The sequence below is a fragment of the Gigantopelta aegis genome, chromosome 3 (assembly GCF_016097555.1).
Source record: "Gigantopelta aegis isolate Gae_Host chromosome 3, Gae_host_genome, whole genome shotgun sequence".
Lineage (NCBI taxonomy): Eukaryota > Metazoa > Mollusca > Gastropoda > Neomphalida > Peltospiridae > Gigantopelta > Gigantopelta aegis.
The window spans coordinates 4,149,308-4,171,804 of NC_054701.1; the positions used below are offsets into that span (position 1 = coordinate 4,149,308).

The window sequence follows — 22,497 nt, forward strand, 5'->3', positions numbered from 1 at the left end:
ACAGATCTATTCTCTTCTGTCACTAAAACAACATTTTGTTTTACAGATCTATTCTCTGCTGTCAATAAAACCACATTTTGTGTTACAGATCTCTTCTGACCGGCCTCGGTGGCGTCGTGGCAGGCCATCGGTCTACAGGCTGGTAGGTACTGGGTTCGGATCCCAGTCGAGGCATGGGATTTTTAATCCAGATACCGACTCCAAACCCTGAGTGAGTGCTCCGCAAGGCTCAATGGGTAGGTGTAAACCACTTGCACCGACCAGTGATCCATAACTGGTTCAACAAAGGCCATGGTTTGTGCTATCCTGCCTGTGGGAAGCGCAAATAAAAGATCCCTTGCTGCCAATCGGAAGAGTAGCCCATGTAGTGGCAACAGCGGGTTTCCTCTCAAAATCTGTGTGGTCCTTAACCATATGTCTGACGCCATATAACCGTAAATAAAATGTGTTGAGTGCGTCGTTAAATAAAACACTTCTTTCTTTCTTTTACAGATCTCTTCTCTTCTGTCAATAAAACAACATGTTGTCTTACAGATCTCTTCTCTTCTGTCGATAAAACCACATTTTGTCTTACAGATCTCTTCTCTTCTGTCAATAAAACAACATGTTGTCTTACAGATCTCTTCTCTTCTGTCGATAAAACCACATTTTGTCTTACAGATCTCTTCTCTTCTGTCGATAAAACCACATTTTGTCTTACAGATCTCTTCTCTTCTGTCGATAAAACCACATTTTGTCTCACAGATCTCTTCTGTTCTGTCGATAAAACCACATTTTGTCTCACAGATCTCTTCTCTTCTGTCGATAAAACCACATTTTGTGTCACAGATCTCTTCTCTTCTGTCGATAAAACCACATTTTGTCTCACAGATCTCTTCTCTTCTGTCGATAAAACCACAATTTGTCTCACAAATCTATTCTCTTCTGTCAATAAAACCACATTTTGTCTCACAGATCTCTTCTCTTCTGTCAATAAAACCACATTTTGTCTCACAGATCTCTTCTATCAGTAAAAGCACATTTTATCCTACACAACTCTTCTCTTCTGTCAATAAAACCACATGTTGTCTTACAGATCTCTTCTCTTCTATCAGTAAAAGCACATTTTATCCTACAGATCTCTTCTCTTCTGTCAATAAAACCACATTTTATCCTACACAACTCTTCTCTTCTGTCAATAAAAAGACATTTTGTCTCACAGATCTCTTCTAAAACCATATTTTGTCTTACAGATCTCTTCTCTTCTATCAATAAAACCACATGTTGCCTTACAGATCTCTACTTTTCTGTCAATAAAACCACATTTTTATCTTAAGATCTCTTCTCTTCTGTCAATAAAAAACACATTTTGTCTCACAGATCTCTTCTCTTCTGTCAGTAAAAGCACATTTTATCCTACAGATCTATTCTCTTCTGTCAATAAAACCACATTTTGTCATACAGATCTCTTCTCTTCTGTCAATAAAACCACATTTTGTCATACAGATCTCTACACTTCTGTCAGTAAAATCACATTTTATCCTACAAATCTTGTCCTTTCTGTCAGTAAAATCACATTTTATCCTACAGATCTCGTCCCTTCTGTCAAGCGAGGTGTTGGTTACGCAGTCGGGCAAGTTCCTCTACAACAAGCTCGTGGCTCAAGTGCAGAAACATTATAACCTGGGTTCCACGACCGTGACGGGAATCCCAATGAAGGTGAGAACTCACACAGATACATTATAACCTGGGTTCCACGACCGTGACGGGAATCCCAATGAAGGTGAGAACTCACACAGAAACATTATAACCTGGGTTCCACGACCGTGACGGGAATCCCAATGAAGGTGAGAACTCACACAGATACATTATAACCTGGGTTCCACGACCGTGACGGGAATCCCAATGAAGGTGAGAACTCACACACAAACATTATAACCTGGGTTCCACGACCGTGACGGGAATCCCAATGAAGGTGAGAACTCACACAGATACATTATAACCTGGGTTCCACGACCGTGACAGGAATCCCAATGAAGGTGAGAACTCACACAGATACATTATAACCTGGGTTCCACGACCGTGACAGGAATCCCAATGAAGGTGAGAACTTGCACAGATACATTATAACCTGGGTTTCACGACCGTGACGGGAATCCCAATGAAGGTGAGAACTCACACAGATACATTATAACCTGGGTTCCACGACCGTGACGGGAATCCCAATGAAGGTGAGAACTCACACAGATACATTATAACCTGGGTTCCACGACCGTGACGGGAATCCCAATGAAGGTGAGAACTCACACAGATACATTATAACCTGGGTTCCACGACCGTGACGGGAATCCCAATGAAGGTGAGAACTTGCACAGATACATTATAACCTGGGTTTCACGACCGTGACGGGAATCCCAATGAAGGTGAGAACTCACACAGATACATTATAACCTGGGTTCCACGACCGTGACGGGAATCCCAATGAAGGTGAGAACTCACACAGATACATTATAACCTGGGTTCCACGACCGTGACGGGAATCCCAATGAAGGTGAGAACTCACACAGATACATTATAACCTGGGTTCCACGACCGTGACGGGAATCCCAATGAAGGTGAGAACTCGGACAGATACATTATAACCTGGGTTCCACGACCGTGACAGGAATCCCAATGAAGGTGAGAACTTGCACAGATACATTATAACCTGGGTTCCACGAACGTGACGGGAATCCCAATGAAGGTGAGAATTCGGACAGATACATTATAACCTGGGTTCCACAAACGTGACGGGAATCCCAATGAAGGTGAGAACTCACACAGATACATTATAACCTGGGTTCCACGAACGTGACAGGAATCCCAGTGAAGGTGAGAACTCGGACAGATACATTATAACCTGGGTTCCACGACCGTGACGGGAATCCCAATGAAGGTGAGAACTCGGACAGATACATTATAACCTGGGTTCCATGACCGTGACAGGAATCCCAATGAAGGTGAGAACTCACACACAAACATTATAACCTGGGTTCCACGACCGTGACGGGAATCCCAATGAAGGTGAGAACTCACACACAAACATTATAACCTGGGTTCCATGACCGTGACAGGAATCCCAATGAAGGTGAGAACTCACACACAAACATTATAACCTGGGTTCCACGACCGTGACGGGAATCCCAATGAAGGTGAGAACTCGGACAGATACATTATAACCTGGGTTCCATGACCGTGACAGGAATCCCAATGAAGGTGAGAACTCACACACAAACATTATAACCTGGGTTCCACGACCGTGACGGGAATCCCATTGAAGGTGAGAACTCACACACAAACATTATAACCTGGGTTCCATGACCGTGACGGGAATCCCAATGAAGGTGAGAACTCACACACAAACATTATAACCTGGGTTTCACGACCGTGACGGGAATCCCAATGAAGGTGATAACTCGGACAGATACATTATAACCTGGGTTCCACGACCGTGACGGGAATCCCAATGAAGGTGAGAACTCGGACAGATACATTATAACCTGGGTTCCACGACCGTGACGGGAATCCCAATGAAGGTGAGAACTCGCACAGATACATTATAACCTGGGTTCCACGACCGTGACGGGAATCCCAATGAAGGTGAGAACTCGCACAGATACATTATAACCTGGGTTCCATGACCGTGACGGGAATCCCAATGAAGGTGAGAACTCGCACAGATACATTATAACCTGGGTTCCATGACCGTGACGGGAATCCCAATGAAGGTGAGAACTCGCACAGATACATTATAACCTGGGTTCCACGACCGTGATGGGAATCCCAATGAAGGTGAGAACTCACACAGATACATTATAACCTGGGTACCATGACCGTGATGGGAATCCCAATGAAGATGAGAACTCGGACAGATACATTATAACCTGGGTTCCATGACCGTGACGGGAATCCCAATGAAGGTGAGAACTCGGACAGATACATTATAACCTGGGTTCCACGAACGTGACGGGAATCCCAATGAAGGTGAGAACTCAAACACAAACATTATAACCTGGGTTTCACGACTGTGACGGGAATCCCAATGAAGGTGAGAACTCGGACAGATACATTATAACCTGGGTTCCACGACCGTGACGGGAATCCCAATGAAGGTGAGAACTCACACAGATACATTATAACCTGGGTTCCATGACCGTGACGGGAATCCCAATGAAGGTGAGAACTCGGACAGATACATTATAACCTGGGTTCCATGACCGTGACGGGAATCCCAATGAAGGTGAGAACTCACACAGATACATTATAACCTGGGTTCCATGACCGTGACGGGAATCCCAATGAAGGTGAGAACTCACACAGATACATTATAACCTGGGTTCCATGACCGTGACGGGAATCCCATTGAAGGTGAGAACTCGCACAGATACATTATAACCTGGGTTCCACGACCGTGACGGGAATCCCAATGAAGGAGAGAACTCGGACAAATACATTAAACACTTTAATATTATGTATTATTTATGACATGACATATATATATTTACACAAAATTCATAAAAGTGAAGCTTAGTGAAAAGTCATGTTTGTACCTTATTTTCACTATAATTTAGTTACAGAGAAAATGTAGAAATCAAGTTTATATTTTTGTGAACAAGTTCATGCTTCAGTTATTTCCACTGGAATTGATTATCAATGCATCTGATTGTATTTGAAAAAATATTTATATATGGCTGAAACAATTATACCTTTAACAATGGATATGAAGTGCAATAGCAGTAAAATATTTAAACCGGATTGTGTACATAGCCAAATAATGGAAAGAAAGAAAGAAATGTTTTATTTAACGACGCACTGGACACATTTTATTTACGGTTATATGGCGTCAGACATATGGTTAAGGACCACACAGATTTTGAGAGGAAACCCACTGTCGCCACTACATGGACTACTCTTTCCGATTAGCAGCAAGGGATCTTTTATTTGCGCTTTCCACAGGCAGGATAGCACAAACCATGGCCTTTGTTGAACCAGTTATGGATCACTGATCTGTGCAAGTGGTTTACACCTACCCATTGAGCCTTGCGGAGCACTCACTCAGAGTTTGGAGTCGGTATCTGGATTAAAAATCCCATGCCTCGACTGGGATCCTACCAGCCTGTAGACCGATGGCCTAACCACGACGCCACCGAGGCCGGTCCAAATAATGGTGACACAAAGTCTTGTTGAATAACTTCCATTCATGGTTTGGCATGTGTGCAAGCAGATCCTCAGACTCTCAAATAACTCTTTTAAAAAGAAAATAAGAATAATATAGCAACTGTGTGTGACACTGTCAGATAATTTCAATGAAAATGGAAATTTGTTTTTGAATTTTGGCAAGTCAGTAGTTTTGTTGTTATTTTACACATTCTAGCAAGTACAAGTAAATTTAATGTTCTAACCCAAAAACATATAACTTGACATCAAAATCATCATACATGTACCGCTACTGTGCGTGAGCTTGGGGTGTTTTAATGGGGTTTTCTTTTTTTCCCTTTTTTTTAGGGTGGGGGTGGGGGCTAATTGAACATAGTATAAATTATTAATGTGTTAGTAAATACTTGGTTTGTTTACAAATAATTTTGAAAATCATTCAGTGACCATGCAATCTGTCACTATAATGTGACAATCACACAACCTACAAATGGAATCTCCATCATAATAATGGCGCGATCGAGTCTCAAAACATCACTGGGATTGATGATGGCCCAGTGTCAAGTGATAATGATCGACTAGTGGCGTTCTGACTTCAGTTTAATCAGTCATCACAACCTGCCAATACACACAGTGGTTGCAGGAGAATTTCAATTCATCAACAGTGTCACATTAATGTTTCACAGCCAATGTTGAGTTGTGTTTTTTCTTCATCTGTGGTGAAGGGCGGGATGTAGCCCAGTGGTAAAGTGCTCACATGATGCACGTTCGGTCTAGGATCAGAATTCATCAGTGGGCCAATTGGGCTATTTCTCCTTCTAGCCAGTACACCACGACTAGTATATCAAAGGCCATGGTATGTGCTATCCTGTCTGTGGGATGGTGCATATAAAAGATCCCTTAATTGCTACTAGTGAAATAATGTAGTTGGGGTTTTCTCTCATTTCCATCACATGGGAATCACTGCTAGTGATAGAGTGCTTGATTTATGTGTGTTTGACCTCCCGATGTTCTGGCTAATAATGGGCCCATAATTACTTAACCCCTGTTTGATGAGCAGGCTTTTGACCGAATAAACGAGATCTTACACCGGCCGTGTTTAATTGTTGATTGATGAAATATATTTGGAAATGTGACAGTTAGTGTTTACAGCAGCCACTATGGGTAATTTAAAATAATCTAGCTGCCTTTAATGAACATTTTGTCATTTTTCATTTAGTAGTAATGTAATATTAACAGTGATATTTTATACTGTGATAGCGTATCATTTACGGCATTCACTGTGCGAAAAGTCAGAAAATAGAAATTAATTTAGCCGTTATTAGTAGGAATGAACATTAGCAGTCGCCCAGTCACACATGGCAACCTTTATTAACTGCAGGGAACTATGAATTTTACAAATTTAGTCAGTCTGGCAACCATCAGTTTTACGAAAATGGTTATTATCCACATAGTTCAAGATACACAGGGAAATACAAGTAGTATGACACATGTGTGTCATAATGATTTCACGTGCACAACAAATGACGTAATTTTGTGAAGCGACGTTATAACATAATATGGTTTCTCCAGTCTTAGTTCTGTATAATATCACTTACTAAAATGACGTCATTTCATCTTCTCCTTCTAGTTACGTTTGATATGTTTGACAGTCCTAATTATTCATAAAATTAATATTTTGGATAATGTGGATAATAAAGAAATTATTATGCTCGCTTGTGAATTATATTGATTTTATTAAACTCATGTCAGGATTCATGTATTACCGTCGCTCTCACTCAGGCAATACAAAAATCCTACCACTTGTTGCGTAAGACACACAAGCTCGTATAATAACCTCTATGTATCCTCAAAGGCTGCGTACTACATGTTTGTTTAATACGATAAATTAGGAAACTTGTTTAGGATCACTCAAATTGTCACCACTTCCGCAAGCATGTAAAGAGTTCCCTTTTTGTCTACATTCTTCCTCTTTTTGCAAAGACATTTTAATATCTATATTTATATATTTTTATTTTAATAGTATTACTAATAGTATGCATTAACTGGGATTACAAATAGTCTGCTTTGCCCTAGTGTATGGTTTGTATGCTCAAGAATATATCAATAATTCAGTGTCCACTGACACAATTCCTGCAGTGCTTTTAAAACTAATTTTTAATGCATTCAACAATGTTATTGTCTCTGTTGAATACTCCGACATGAAAGTTTGGCTATGGTTGATTGACAGACAAATCAGGTTTATGTGTCAGTAGAAACAAAATCTATCAAGCAGATGGGGTCTATGCTAATTAACCACAGCATGGGGCAACTTTTCATCCTGGAAAAACGGCTTTATAATAACATTTGGCAAATCTATTACACCCAGTTTCGATTGAGACCATGCTTTCTTTACATACATCTACCCTGGGAGTTGCCGGCAGGCCGAAGATATGGTAAATGTATTTGACAGTGGAAACTCGAAGTGCTCTGTGCCACACAGGGAACTGGCCTGATTGATTGCCTCAGAATGAAAATGTTGTACATACCACAAACTAATTATCAAAGAAATTGCTTTCCCAACTTGCCTCAAAGCAAACACCATTTAAGAAAAAGAAAAAAGCGAAGTATAACCTTCGTTTGGTCTACTGGGGTCTGACAGTGTCTTCGTATGATACAGCACTCAAAGTACATGACCCATGTTGATCTCTTGTCCATCTGATTACCGCAAATACAGTGTGTTCAATTTGGCTTCTGAATTAAATTTCACAATTTCAATATCTCAAGTTCCTGAATGCCCGATATTGCCGTAGATTATTCCCTTCTATTTCTGTAGTTGATTATGTTGGAGAATTTTCATTCATAGAGCTTTCATCCCTTGGGTCACAATGTTTATTGCTTTATAGCTGTGCCAAATTATCTTTTCATAACTGGAGACCAAAAAAACCCCAATACTGTAAGCATTATGTTTATGGGCAGTTTGTATTTTTATTATTTTGTGTGATATTATCTGTAATAAATATAATTTTATATATTATATCTGGTACCTCGTTCGGATCATCAGGGTATGAAAAAACAAAATGTACAAAGAAATAGCTATAATTAAATTTGAAACATACTTAATAATAAAATTACAAACAAGATGAATGTTTTGAATTCTTTTTTGGTTCTTGAGTAGTAATGCTCCATAATACTAAGTACCAGTAAAAACTATGATGTCACAAGCTCTGATGTTTCTTATTGACATCTTTTGGGAATGATGGACAAACTTGCATTGCAACAGCTGGACAAATGGGATGGCATTACATTGTAACCAATGTAACCGAAATTCACTTATATACCGAGGAACAAAAGACACTCAGCACTTGGTCCACAGAAGGGGTGGGACGTAGCCCAGTGGTACAGCGTTTGCTCAATGCGCAGTCAGTGTGGGATCAATCCCCATCGGTGGGCCCATTGGGCTATTTCTCATTTCAGCCAGTGCAACTGGTATATCAAAGGCCATGGTATGTACTACCCTGTCTGTGGGATGGTGCATATAAAAGATCCCTTGCTGCTAAGCAAAATGAGTAGCCCATGAAGTGGTGACAGCGTGTTTCCTCTCTCAATATCTGTGTGGTCCTTAACCATATGTCTGACGCCATATAATTATAAATAAAATGTGTTGAGTGCGTCATTAAATAAAACATGTCTTCCTTTGGTCCACAGAATGACATAGGAGACCTAGAGCTGTCACGTTTTTATTCAGTTTCTCATATACCACATGGTTTCATACATACCTGTACTCGCCCTGTGGTGTACCTGTACTCGCCCCGTGGTGTACCTGTACTCACCCCCGTGGTGTACCTGTACTCGCACCCGTGGTGTACCTGTACTCACCCCGTGGTGTACCTGTACTCGCCCCGTGGTGTACCTGTACTCGCTGTGTGGTAACTAGCAAACATTTTACTGTGATTTTTTAAATATCTTCTTTCAGGAAGAGCAGAATGCCAGTTCGTCGGCTAACTATGATGTAGAGTTGCTGCATCCTTCCTCTGTCCATGATGAAATCTTCAAGACGGGTAAACCTGCACGGACATCAGTGTTCGAGATTTAAAAGTTTTGGGCAGTATCCCAGTTGGATACTAACATTTCAAAATCTGGTATCCCACCTGAGAATTTAGTATCCCACTTAAATGAAATTTATAAATAACATCGTAACACACTTGGACGACACTGTTTTTGTGCCCTGCCTATGCTACACTGATATCACAATTGAAATAGCAGAATTCACAATCAAACGAAATGGGCAAACAGATTTGCTTCATCCATTTTGGTGTAATACCAACATAAATTAGTATTTAGCAGTAATTTATAAACCTACGTATTGTATAAATTTTCTCTTAAATAAAATTTGAAGGCAGGAAACATCCAACAAAAACAACAGCAACTTGCAGTTCCCCGTCTATTGCTGCACTTCGAGTAAGAGTTAGGGAACATATTGTTATGGCGTAGCATTAGACTGGGTATGAGCTCAAAAATACTGTTACTTAACTTCGCTGGCAAATGTGGACTTTTAGTTTTAACAAAAAATAAAAACTCAGGATTAAAACCCCCAACATTATATGGTATCCCGGCAGGATACTGGTTTCTTGAAGACTGGTATCCAAAATTAAAATCTGGTATCCCCGGGATATTGGAATACTGTTAATCTCGAACACTGGACATAGAGAAAACTGTACGAGTACGTGGCAGCTGAATACCATTTATCTTACAACAAAGCGAGTTGGATACATTTTTAATCAACAAGTTGTAAGATAAATAGTATCTTATTTCTTACATATCCTCAAAAACTAGGTTTGAAGTAAATTTAAACAAGTTGTTTTTTTTCAAGTAAAATGTAATTATGACACTAGTGCGGAAGTTAACTTACATGTATGCATCATACAGTAACCAGTTTCAGATTAGCTCACATGTCACCGAACAGTCCTCAAGTCATCCTTATTTTATTGGATAGTATGGCTGTGGTGACCAGGTTATCACCACAGAGCAACCAGTCACAATTAGATCTCAGAAGTGATCGGCAACATATGTTGGACACGATATTGATGGATCATCTCTAACACGGGTGTGTAAGAGAAATCAGACTACAACACCCATCTAGTGCTGTATCCATTTGGAAAAGTCAAAACTGGTTGATCCATTATATTCTTATTACCAGCATAATTTTGTATTTTGTTTTGTTTTAAAGATTTGGTTGGCACTAATGTACGTGTTTATTGTATATAGCTTATATGTTATGGTCTCATTAGCGTGTTCCAAGTTAAATAAAGTGTATGTAATTTCATGGTTACATTAGCTTCAAATGTTTAACGAGCCTCGGTTTTGTTGTGGTTAAGCCATCGGACATAAGGCAGGTAGGTATATGGTTTGCAGCCCGGTACCGGCTCCCACCCAGAGCGAGTTTTAACAACTCAGTGGTAGGTGTAAGACCACTACACCCTCTTCTCTTTCACTAACCACTAACAACTAACCCACTGTCCTGGACAGACGGTCCAGATAGTTGAGGTATGTGCCCAAGACAGCGTGCTTGAAACTTAATTGGATATAAGCATGAAAATAAGTTGAAATGAAAATGAATCAAATGTTTAGTTTAAAATTTGTTACAAACACAAAGTTGACTACTGTGAAAGGATTTCTTTGTAACTGTCTAACCAGATTAGTTTTCTGTTCCTCGTTAGTTCTCACTGATAACAGTAAATGGGCAGACATATTGGATGTCAGTGCTTGTCATTACTGAGAATTAAGAACAAATTGGAGAGCAGATTAAAATGCACTAGTAATGTTTTTGGCAAATTGTATAGTTTCATTTGGTTTATCAAAGTGAGTTTTTATAGCAGTGCTAAAATTAAATTAAAAGAAACATTTAATCTGAACGTAATTTTCACAGATCACAGTATAATTTTTTTTAGTTTCAGTCACTAAATGATCTCTATAAAATATGAGGTTCAAGCAACTTAGCAGATTTCAGTTTAATAATAATATACATGACTGCTTCGTTAAAGAGATTTAAAAGTGTTATTGGCAGTGATGAGGTTTTACATCAGTACAATTAAATCAATAAAATTGATACATTTGCACCAATATCTTTACAACAATACAATAAACACTTTCCTTTTCCATCCAAGTTAACATACATGTAGGATTTTAACTACGGTTTCATATTACACAGATGTATGGTCTCTTGTTCTGTGTAAGAATTTACTGTATTTTTTATGAGGTCAGTCTTTTCTTTACTGAATGCCTTTTTTTTTTAGATACTCTACCTTTTTATCAAATAAGATAATAATAATTAATAATAATAATAATAATATGGTTGCTATAATTCAAATATTCTGTATGGATGATAATTAGCCAAGTGATTTGTGCTTAACAATTTACGGTTTATTATCATGTTCCTCAAAGCCATACTTAGGCTACATTTAATTACAAGTTTCTCAGATGTTTACTAAATTACTGCACTACATACAGGAAATACATTTCTAGACTGATACAAGTATTCTGTGTAATAGAAAACTCATTGAAACCTTATGCCATGACTAATGACAATTTTTGTATACCGATAAATTGTTTTTACTTTTTCCCTTTATTTTTCTTTCTCCAGTTGAAAACGTGGAAGGTTTGGTAATTCCATCAAAAGAAGGGTTGCCAACGGAAACTGTCACTCTCAAGTGGTGTACTCCTAAATCCAATATTGTAGGTAAGGAATGTAAAACCAGTATTGTTCATGGTACTCCTAAATCTAATATTGTAGGTAAGGAATGTAAACACAGTATTGTTCTTGGTACTCCTAAATCCAATATTGTAGATAAGGAATGTAAACAGTATTGTTCATGGTACTCCTAAATCCAATATTGTAGGTAAGGAATGTAAACACAGTATTGTTCATGGTACTCCTAAATCTAATATTGTAGGTAAGGAATGTAAACACAGTATTGTTCATGGTACTCCTAACTCTAATATTGTAGGTAAGGAATGTAAACACAGTATTGTTCATGGTACTCCTAACTCTAATATTGTAGGTAAGGAATGTAAACACAGTATTGTTCATGGTACTCCTAAATCTAATATTGTAGGTAAGGAATGTAAACACAGTATTGTTCATGGTACTCCTAAATCCAATATTGTAGGTAAGGAATGTAAACACAGTATTGTTCATGGTACTCCTAAATCTAATATTGTAGGTAAGGAATGTAAAACCAGTATTGTTTATGGTACTCCTAAATCCAATATTGTAGGTAAGGAATGTAAACACAGTATTGTTCATGGTACTCCTAAATCCAATATTGTAGGTAAGGAATTTAAACACAGTATTGTTCATGGTACTCCTAAATCTAATATTGTAGATAAGGAATGTAAACACAGTATTGTTCATGGTACTCCTAAATCCAATATTGTAGGTAAGGAATGTAAACACAGTATTGTTCATGGTACTCCTAAATCCAATATTGTAGGTAAGGAATGTAAACACAGTATTGTTCATGGTACTCCTAAATCCAATATTGTAGGTAAGGAATGTAAAAACAGTATTGTTCATGGTACCTCTAAATCCAATATTGTAGGTAAAAATGGAATGTAAAACCAGTATTGTTCATGGTACTCCTAAATCCAATATTGTAGGTACCGAATGTAAAAAACCAGTATTGTTCATGGTACTCCTAAATCCAATATTGTAGGTACCGAATGTAAAAAACCAGTATTGTTCATGGTACTCCTAAATCCAATATTGTAGGTACCGAATGTAAAAACCAGTATTGTTCATGGTACTCCTAAATCCAATATTGTAGGTACCGAATGTAAAAACCAGTATTGTTCATGGTACTCCTAAATCCAATATTGTAGGTAAGGAATGTAAAAACAGTATTGTTCATGGTACTCATAAATTCAATATTGTAGGTAAGGAATGTAAACACAGTATTGTTCATGGTACTCATAAATTCAATATTGTAGGTAAGGAATGTAAACACAGTATTGTTCATGGTACTCCTAAATCGAATATTGTCAGTAAGGAATGTAAAAACAGTATTGTTCATGGTACACCTAAATCCAATATTGTCGGTAAGGAATGTAAAACCAGTATTGTTCATGGTACTCCTAAATCCAATACTGTAAGTAAGGAATGTAAACACAGTATTGTTCATGGTACTCATAAATCCAATATTGTAGGTAAGGAATGTAAACACAGTATTGTTCATGGTACTCCTAAATCGAATATTGTTGGTAAGGAATGTAAAAACAGTATTGTTCATGGTACTCCTAAATCCAATATTGTCGGTAAGGAATGTAAAACCAGTATCGTTCATGGTACTCCTAAATCCAATATTGTAGGTAAGGAATGTAAACACAGTATTGTTCATGGTACTCCTAAATCCAATATTGTAGGTAAGGAATGTAAACACAGTATTGTTCATGGTACTCCTAAATCCAATATTGTAGGTAAGGAATGTAAACACAGTATTGTTCATGGTACTCCTAAATCCAATATTGTAGGTAAGGAATGTAAACACAGTATTGTTCATGGTACTCCTAAATCCAATATTGTAGGTAAGGAATGTAAAAACAGTATTGTTCATGGTACCTCTAAATCCAATATTGTAGGTAAAAATGGAATGTAAAACCAGTATTGTTCATGGTACTCCTAAATCCAATATTGTAGGTACCGAATGTAAAAAACCAGTATTGTTCATGGTACTCCTAAATCCAATATTGTAGGTACCGAATGTAAAAAACCAGTATTGTTCATGGTACTCCTAAATCCAATATTGTAGGTACCGAATGTAAAAACCAGTATTGTTCATGGTACTCCTAAATCCAATATTGTAGGTACCGAATGTAAAAACCAGTATTGTTCATGGTACTCCTAAATCCAATATTGTAGGTAAGGAATGTAAAAACAGTATTGTTCATGGTACTCATAAATTCAATATTGTAGGTAAGGAATGTAAACACAGTATTGTTCATGGTACTCATAAATCCAATATTGTAGGTAAGGAATGTAAAAATCCAATATTGTAGGTAAGGAATGTAAACACAGTATTGTTCATGGTACTCCTAAATCGAATATTGTCAGTAAGGAATGTAAAAACAGTATTGTTCATGGTACACCTAAATCCAATACTGTAAGTAAGGAATGTAAACACAGTATTGTTCATGGTACTCATAAATCCAATATTGTAGGTAAGGAATGTAAACACAGTATTGTTCATGGTACTCCTAAATCGAATATTGTTGGTAAGGAATGTAAAAACAGTATTGTTCATGGTACACCTAAATCCAATATTGTCGGTAAGGAATGTAAAACCAGTATTGTTCATGGTACTCCTAAATCCAATACTGTAAGTAAGGAATGTAAACACAGTATTGTTCATGGTACTCATAAATCCAATATTGTAGGTAAGGAATGTAAACACAGTATTGTTCATGGTACTCCTAAATCGAATATTGTTGGTAAGGAATGTAAAAACAGTATTGTTCATGGTACACCTAAATCCAATATTGTAGGTAAGGAATGTAAAACCAGTATTGTTCATGGTACTCCTAAATCCAATATTGTAGGTAAGGAATGTAAACACAGTATTGTTCATGGTACTCCTAAATCCAATATTGTAGGTAAGGAATGTAAACACAGTATTGTTCATGGTACTCCTAAATCCAATATTGTAGGTAAGGAATGTAAACGCAGTATTGTTCATGGTACTCATAAATCCAATATTGTAGGTAAGGAATGTAAACACAGTATTGTTCATGGTACTCCTAAATCCAATATTGTAGGTAAGGAATGTAAAAACAGTATTGTTCATGGTACCTCTAAATCCAATATTGTAGGTAAAAATGGAATGTAAAACCAGTATTGTTCATGGTACTCCTAAATAAATACCAATATTGTATGGTAAGGAATGTAAAAACAGTATTGTTCATGGTACTCCTAAATCCAATATTGTAGGTACCGAATGTAAAAACAGTATTGTTCATGGTACTCCTAAATCCAATATTGTCGGTAAGGATTGAAATATTGGTACCGAATGTAAAACCAGTATTGTTCATGGTACTCCTAAATCCAATATTGTAAGTAAGGAATGTAAAAACAGTATTGTTCATGGTACTCATAAATCCAATATTGTAGGTAAGGAATGTAAACACAGTATTGTTCATGGTACTCCTAAAAGGAATGTAAACACAGTATTGTTCATGGTACTCCTGTATGTCAGTAAGGAATGTAAAAACAGTATTGTTCATGGTACACCTAAATCCAATATTGTCGGTAAGGAATGTAAAACCAGTATTGTTCATGGTACTCCTAAATCCAATACTGTAAGTAAGGAATGTAAACACAGTATTGTTCATGGTACTCATAAATCCAATATTGTAGGTAAGGAATGTAAACACAGTATTGTTCATGGTACTCATAAATCGAATATTGTTGGTAAGGAATGTAAAAACAGTATTGTTCATGGTACACCTAAATCCAATATTGTAGGTAAGGAATGTAAACACAGTATTGTTCATGGTACTCCTAAATCCAATACTGTAAGTAAGGAATGTAAACACAGTATTGTTCATGGTACTCATAAATCCAATATTGTAGGTAAGGAATGTAAACACAGTATTGTTCATGGTACTCCTAAATCGAATATTGTTGGTAAGGAATGTAAAAACAGTATTGTTCATGGTACTCCTAAATCCAATATTGTAGGTAAGGAATGTAAACACAGTATTGTTCATGGTACTCCTAAATCCAATACTGTAAGTAAGGAATGTAAACACAGTATTGTTCATGGTACTCCTAAATCCAATATTGTAGGTAAAAAATCAGTATTGTTCATGGTACTCCTAAATCCAATATTGTTGGTAAGGAATGTAAAAACAGTATTGTTCATGGTACTCCTAAATCCAATATTGTCGGTAAGGAATGTAAAACCAGTATCGTTCATGGTACTCCTAAATCCAATATTGTAGGTAAGGAATGTAAACACAGTATTGTTCATGGTACTCCTAAATCCAATATTGTAGGTAAGGAATGTAAACACAGTATTGTTCATGGTACTCCTAAATCCAATATTGTAGGTAAGGAATGTAAACACAGTATTGTTCATGGTACTCCTAAGTCCAATATTGTAGGTAAGGAATGTAAAAACAGTATTGTTCATGGTATTCCTAAATGTAATATTGTAGATAAAGAATGTAAACACAGTATTGTTCATGGTATTCCTAAATCCAATATTGTAGGTAAGGAATGTAAAAGTATTGTTCATGGTACTCCTAAATCTAATATTGTAGGTGAGGAATGTAAAACCAGTATTGTTCATGGTACTCCTAAATCCAATATTGTAAGTGAGGAATGTAAAAAAAACAATTAATGCAGAGTTTTCTAATGGTTCAGGAAACATGAATATCTGTTTGAAAAATTAGAAAATTATTGGCTGAAAAGGGTAATTTATTCATTAGATTTTGTGGCATTGAAAAAAAAAAAAAATTGAATATAACTGAATTTCTGGAGGTCAAATTTTTTACACTGGAACCGTGCAAAACGTGAAGAAATTAGTCCGTTGTGGAACCTGATTGATGTTTGTAGTCAGACAGATACTTGTTTGATCTTAAGTAGCAACTCTGTACACAAAATAGGGTATGAATGTAAAGCATATCAGCATATCAGCAAGACACTTTGCTTACAGTGATCCACACATCCTATATAGCTTTCATCTGTCATACACCGGGACATATTTAATATTATAAATCAGCTAACTTACCTGCTAACTTACCTGCATCTATCTTGTGACATTTTGATGTCACTAACTAAAGTCTTCAGTGTTTTTTAAAGTTCATAACTATTTTCTGAATTAGTGTGTAGTTGTCCATTGTAATCTATGAAAGAGATAAAATTTAGTCTCATATATGGATATGTATGTTTGTGTGGGTAAATACTTGATGTTGAAAGGAGTGGGACCTAGCTTAATTGATAGTGTTAGCCTGAGGTGCTTACTTTGTTCACATGATCGAACACCTCGGTAGGCCCCTTCTCTAATTTTGTTTTCCTTTCCTAATCAGTGCCCCATGATGGATATATCAAAGGCCATGGTATGTGCTGTCCTGTCTTTGGGAAAGTGCATATATAAAAGATATCTTGTTACTAATACTAACTGGATGATAATGTAAGTTTCCTCTAAATACTATGAGTCAAATTTAACAAATGTTTGACATCTAATGACGGATGATTAATTAATCAATGTACTCTTGTGGTGTTATTAAATAAAACCAACTTTAACTAGAGGTTGACATTTGTCTGTTTATCTTGACAGAACTGCACCACTGTTCTGGTGCTCACCGGATCACTCCTGTTGACGTGAACAGTCGCCCATCGTCATGTTTGACTAACTTTCTTCTAGGAGGTAACGCTTGTTTACTCATTTGAACACATACACTTTATTGGTTTTAAAGATTTTAAAATAATACTTTAAGTCAAACATTTCTGATACATGTACATTATTGAAAAACTTCTATGTGCAGTATAAAACATCTGATACATGTAGTGTAAAACATCTTATCTGATACATTGACAGTGCAAAACACCTGATACATGTAGTGTAAAACATCTTGTCTGATACATGTACCATGTAAAACCTGATACATGTAGTGTAAAACATCTTGTCTGATACATGTACAGTGTAAAACATCTGATACATGTAGTGTAAAACATCTTGTCTGATACATGTACAGTGTAAAACACCTGATACATGTAGTGTAAAACATCTTGTCTGATACATGTACAGTGTAAAACACCTGATACATGTAGTGTAAAACATCTTGTCTGATACACTTACAGTGTAAAACATCTGATACATGTAGTGTAAAACATCTTGTCCGATACATGTACAGTGTAAAACACCTGATACATGTAGTGTAAAACATCTTGTCTGATACACTTACAGTGTAAAACATCTGATACATGTAGTGTAAAACATCTTGTCTGATACATGTACAGTGTAAAACACCTGATACATGTAGTGTAAAACATCTTGTCTGATACACTTACAGTGTAAAACATCTGATACATGTAGTGTAAAACATCTTGTCTGATACATGGGCAGTGTAAAACACCTGATACATGTAGTGTAAAACATCTTGTCTGATACATGTACAGTGTAAAACATCTGATACATGTAGTGTAAAACATCTTGTCTGATACACTTAGTGTAAAACACCTGATACATATAGTGCAAAACATCTTGTCTGATACACTTACAGTGTAAAACACCTGATACATGTAGTGTAAAACATCTTGTCTGATACACTTACAGTGTAAAACATCTGATACATGTAGTGTAAAACATCTTGTCTGATACACTTACAGTGTAAAACATCTGATACATGTAGTGTAAAACATCTTGTCTGATACATGTACCATGTAAAACCTGATACATGTAGTGTAAAACATCTTGTCTGATAAATGTACCATGTAAAACCTGATACATGTAGTGTAAAACATCTTGTCTGATACATGTACAGTGTAAAACATCTGATACATGTAGTGTAAAACATCTTGTCTGATACATGTACAGTGTAAAACACCTGATACATGTAGTGTAAAACATCTTGTCTGATACATGTACAGTGTAAAACACCTGATACATGTAGTGTAAAACATCTTGTCTGATACACTTACAGTGTAAAACATCTGATACATGTAGTGTAAAACATCTTGTCTGATACATGTACAGTGTAAAACTCCTGATACATGTAGTGTAAAACATCTTGTCTGATACACTTAGTGTAAAACATCTGATACATGTAGTGTAAAACATCTTGTCTGATACATGTACAGTGTAAAACACCTGATACATGTAGTGTAAAACATCTTGTCTGATACACTTACAGTGTAAAACATCTGATACATGTAGTGTAAAACATCTTGTCTGATACATGGGCAGTGTAAAACACCTGATACATGTAGTGTAAAACATCTTGTCTGATACATGTACAGTGTAAAACATCTGATACATGTAGTGTAAAACATCTTGTCTCATACATGTACAGTGTAAAACATCTGATACATGTAGTGTAAAACATCTTGTCTGATACACTTAGTGTAAAACACCTGATACATATAGTGCAAAACATCTTGTCTGATACACTTACAGTGTAAAACACCTGATACATGTAGTGTAAAACATCTTGTCTGATACAGTTACAGTGTAAAACACCTGATACATGTAGTGTAAAACATCTTGTCTGATACACTTACAGTGTAAAACACCCGATACATGTAGTGTAAAACATCTTGTCTGATACATGGGCAGTGTAAAACATCTTGTCTGATACACATACAGTGTAAAACACCTGATACATGTAGTGTAAAACATCTTGTCTGATACATGGGCAGTGTAAAACACCTGATACATGTAGTGTAAAACATCTTGTCTGATACATGGGCAGTGTAAAACACCTGATACATGTAGTGTAAAACATCGTCTGATACATGGGCAGTGTAAAACACCTGATACATGTAGTGTAAAACATCTTGTCTGATACATGGGCAGTGTAAAACACCTGATACATGTAGTGTAAAACATCTTGTCTGATACATGGGCAGTGTAAAACATCTTGTCTGATACACTTACAGTGTAAAACACCTGATACATGTAGTGTAAAACATCTTGTCTGATACATGGGCAGTGTAAAATACCTGATACATGTAGTGTAAAACATCTTGTCTGATACATGGGCAGTGTAAAACACCTGATACATGTAGTGTAAAACATCTTGTCTGATACACTTACAGTGTAAAACACCTGATACATGTAGTGTAAAACATCTTGTCTGATACATGGGCAGTGTAAAACACCTGATACATGCTGTGTAAAACATCTTGTCTGATACACTTACAGTGTAAAAAACCTGATACATGTAGTGTAAAACATCTTGTCTGATACATGGGCAGTGTAAAACACCTGATACATGTAGTGTAAAACATCTTGTCTGATACACTTACAGTGTAAAACACCTGATACATGTAGTGTAAAACATCTTGTCTGATACAGTTACAGTGTAAAACAACTGATACATGTAGTGTAAAACATCTTGTCTGATACACTTACAGTGTAAAACACCCGATACATGTAGTGTAAAACATCGTGTCTGATACATGGGCAGTGTAAAACATCTTGTCTGATACACATACAGTGTAAAACACCTGATACATGTAGTGTAAAACATCTTGTCTGATACATGGGCAGTGTAAAACACCTGATACATGTAGTGTAAAACATCTTGTCTGATACATGGGAAGTGTAAAACACCTGATACATGTAGTGTAAAACATCTTGTCTGATACACTTACAGTGTAAAACACCTAATACATGTAGTGTAAAACATCTTGTCTGATACACTTACAGTGTAAAACACCTGATCTATGTAGTGTAAAACATCTTGTCTGATACACTTACAGTGTAAAACACCTGATACATGTAGTGTAAAACATCTTGTCTGATACACTTACAGTGTAAAACACCTGATACATGTAGTGTAAAACATCTTGTCTGATACATGTGCAGTGTACAACACTTGATACATGTGCAGTGTAAACCACCTGATACATGTGCAGTGTAAAACACCTGATACATGCAGTGTAAAACATCTTTTCTGATACATGTGCAGTGTACAACACCTGATACATGTGCAGTGTAAAACACCTGATACATGTTCAGTGTAAAACACCTGATACATGTGCAGTGTAAAACACCTGATACATGTAGTGTAAAACATCTTGTCTGATACACTTACAGTGTAAAACACCTGATACATGTAGTGTAAAACATCTTGTCTGATACATGGGCAGTGTAAAACACCTGATACATGTAGTGTAAAACATCTTGTCTGATACATGTGCAGTGTACAACACCTGATACATGTGCAGTGTAAACCACCTGATACATGTGCAGTGTAAAACACCTGATACATGCAGTGTAAAACATCTTGTCTGATACATGTGCAGTGTACAACACCTGATACATGTGCAGTGTAAAACACCTGATACATGTTCAGTGTAAAACACCTGATACATGTGCAGTGTAAACCACCTGATACATGTGCAGTGTAAAACACCTGATACATGTAGTGTAAAACATCTTGTCTGATACATGTGCAGTGTAAAACACCTGATACATGTGCAGTGTAAAACACCTGATACATGTGCAGTGTAAAACACCTGATACGTGTGCAGTGTAAAACACCTGATACATGTGCAGTGTAAAACACCTGATACATGTAGTGTAAAACATCTTGTCTGATACATGTACAGTGTAGGGGGCAGGACGTAGCCCAGTGGTAAAGCACTCGCTTGATGTATGGTCTGTTTGGGATCAATCCACATCGGTAGGCCCGTTGGGCTATTTCTTGTTCCAGCCAGTGCACCACGACTGGTATATCAAAGGCTGTGGTATATGGTATCAAGTCTGTGGGATGGTGCATATCAAACATCCCTAGCTGTGTTAGCTGAGTTACCAAATGTTTGACATCCCATAGCCGATGATTAATTAATCTAGTGGTGCCATTAAAAAAAAAAAACTTCTTCTGTTCTTCTGTACAGTGCAAAACATCTGATACCTGTACAGTGCAAAACATCTGATGCCTGTATAGTGTAAAACACCTGATACATGTTGTGTAAAACATCTGATACTCATAAATTGTAAATGTTTCATTTACATGTACATGTACAGTGTACAACATCAGATACATATAATGTAAACATCTCATACACACACAGTGCAAACCATAAGTATAAAATGTTTCATACACATAAGTGTAAAACATCTGATACATGTACAGTGTAAAACATGATACATGTAGTGTAAAACATATACATATATAGTATAAAACATCTGATATGTGTAGTGTAAAACATCTGATACATGTATGTACAGTGTGAAACATCTAATACACATCCAGTGTAAAACATCTGATACATATATGTACAGTGTGAAACATCTAATACACATCCAGTGTAAAACATCTGATACATACATGTACAGTGTAAAACATCTAATACACATCCAGTATAAAACATCTGATATGTGCATGTACAGTATAAATCATCTAATACACATCCAGTGTAAAACATTTGATACATGCATGTACAGTATAAAACATGTAATACACATCCAGTGTAAAACACGTAATACACATCCAGTGTAAAACATCTAATACACATCCAGTGTAAAACATTTGATACATGCATGTACAGTGTAAAACATGTAATACACATCCAGTGTAAAACATGTAATACACATCCAGTGTAAAACATGTAATACACAT

At 36.6% G+C, this 22,497-nt stretch overlaps 1 protein-coding gene across 1 annotated transcript in view; it reads left to right on the top strand.

Moving 5' to 3' along the window:
* LOC121367406 (integrator complex subunit 13-like) overlaps positions 1-22,497 on the top strand; it is a 253,339-nt gene that overhangs the window by 195,045 nt on the left and 35,797 nt on the right. Inside the window, exons 6-9 of the mRNA XM_041491560.1 lie at positions 1,570-1,698; positions 9,128-9,212; positions 11,795-11,890; positions 17,487-17,576. Coding sequence (XP_041347494.1) covers positions 1,570-1,698; positions 9,128-9,212; positions 11,795-11,890; positions 17,487-17,576 — 400 coding nt within the window. The remainder of the gene's footprint in view (positions 1-1,569; positions 1,699-9,127; positions 9,213-11,794; positions 11,891-17,486; positions 17,577-22,497) is intronic.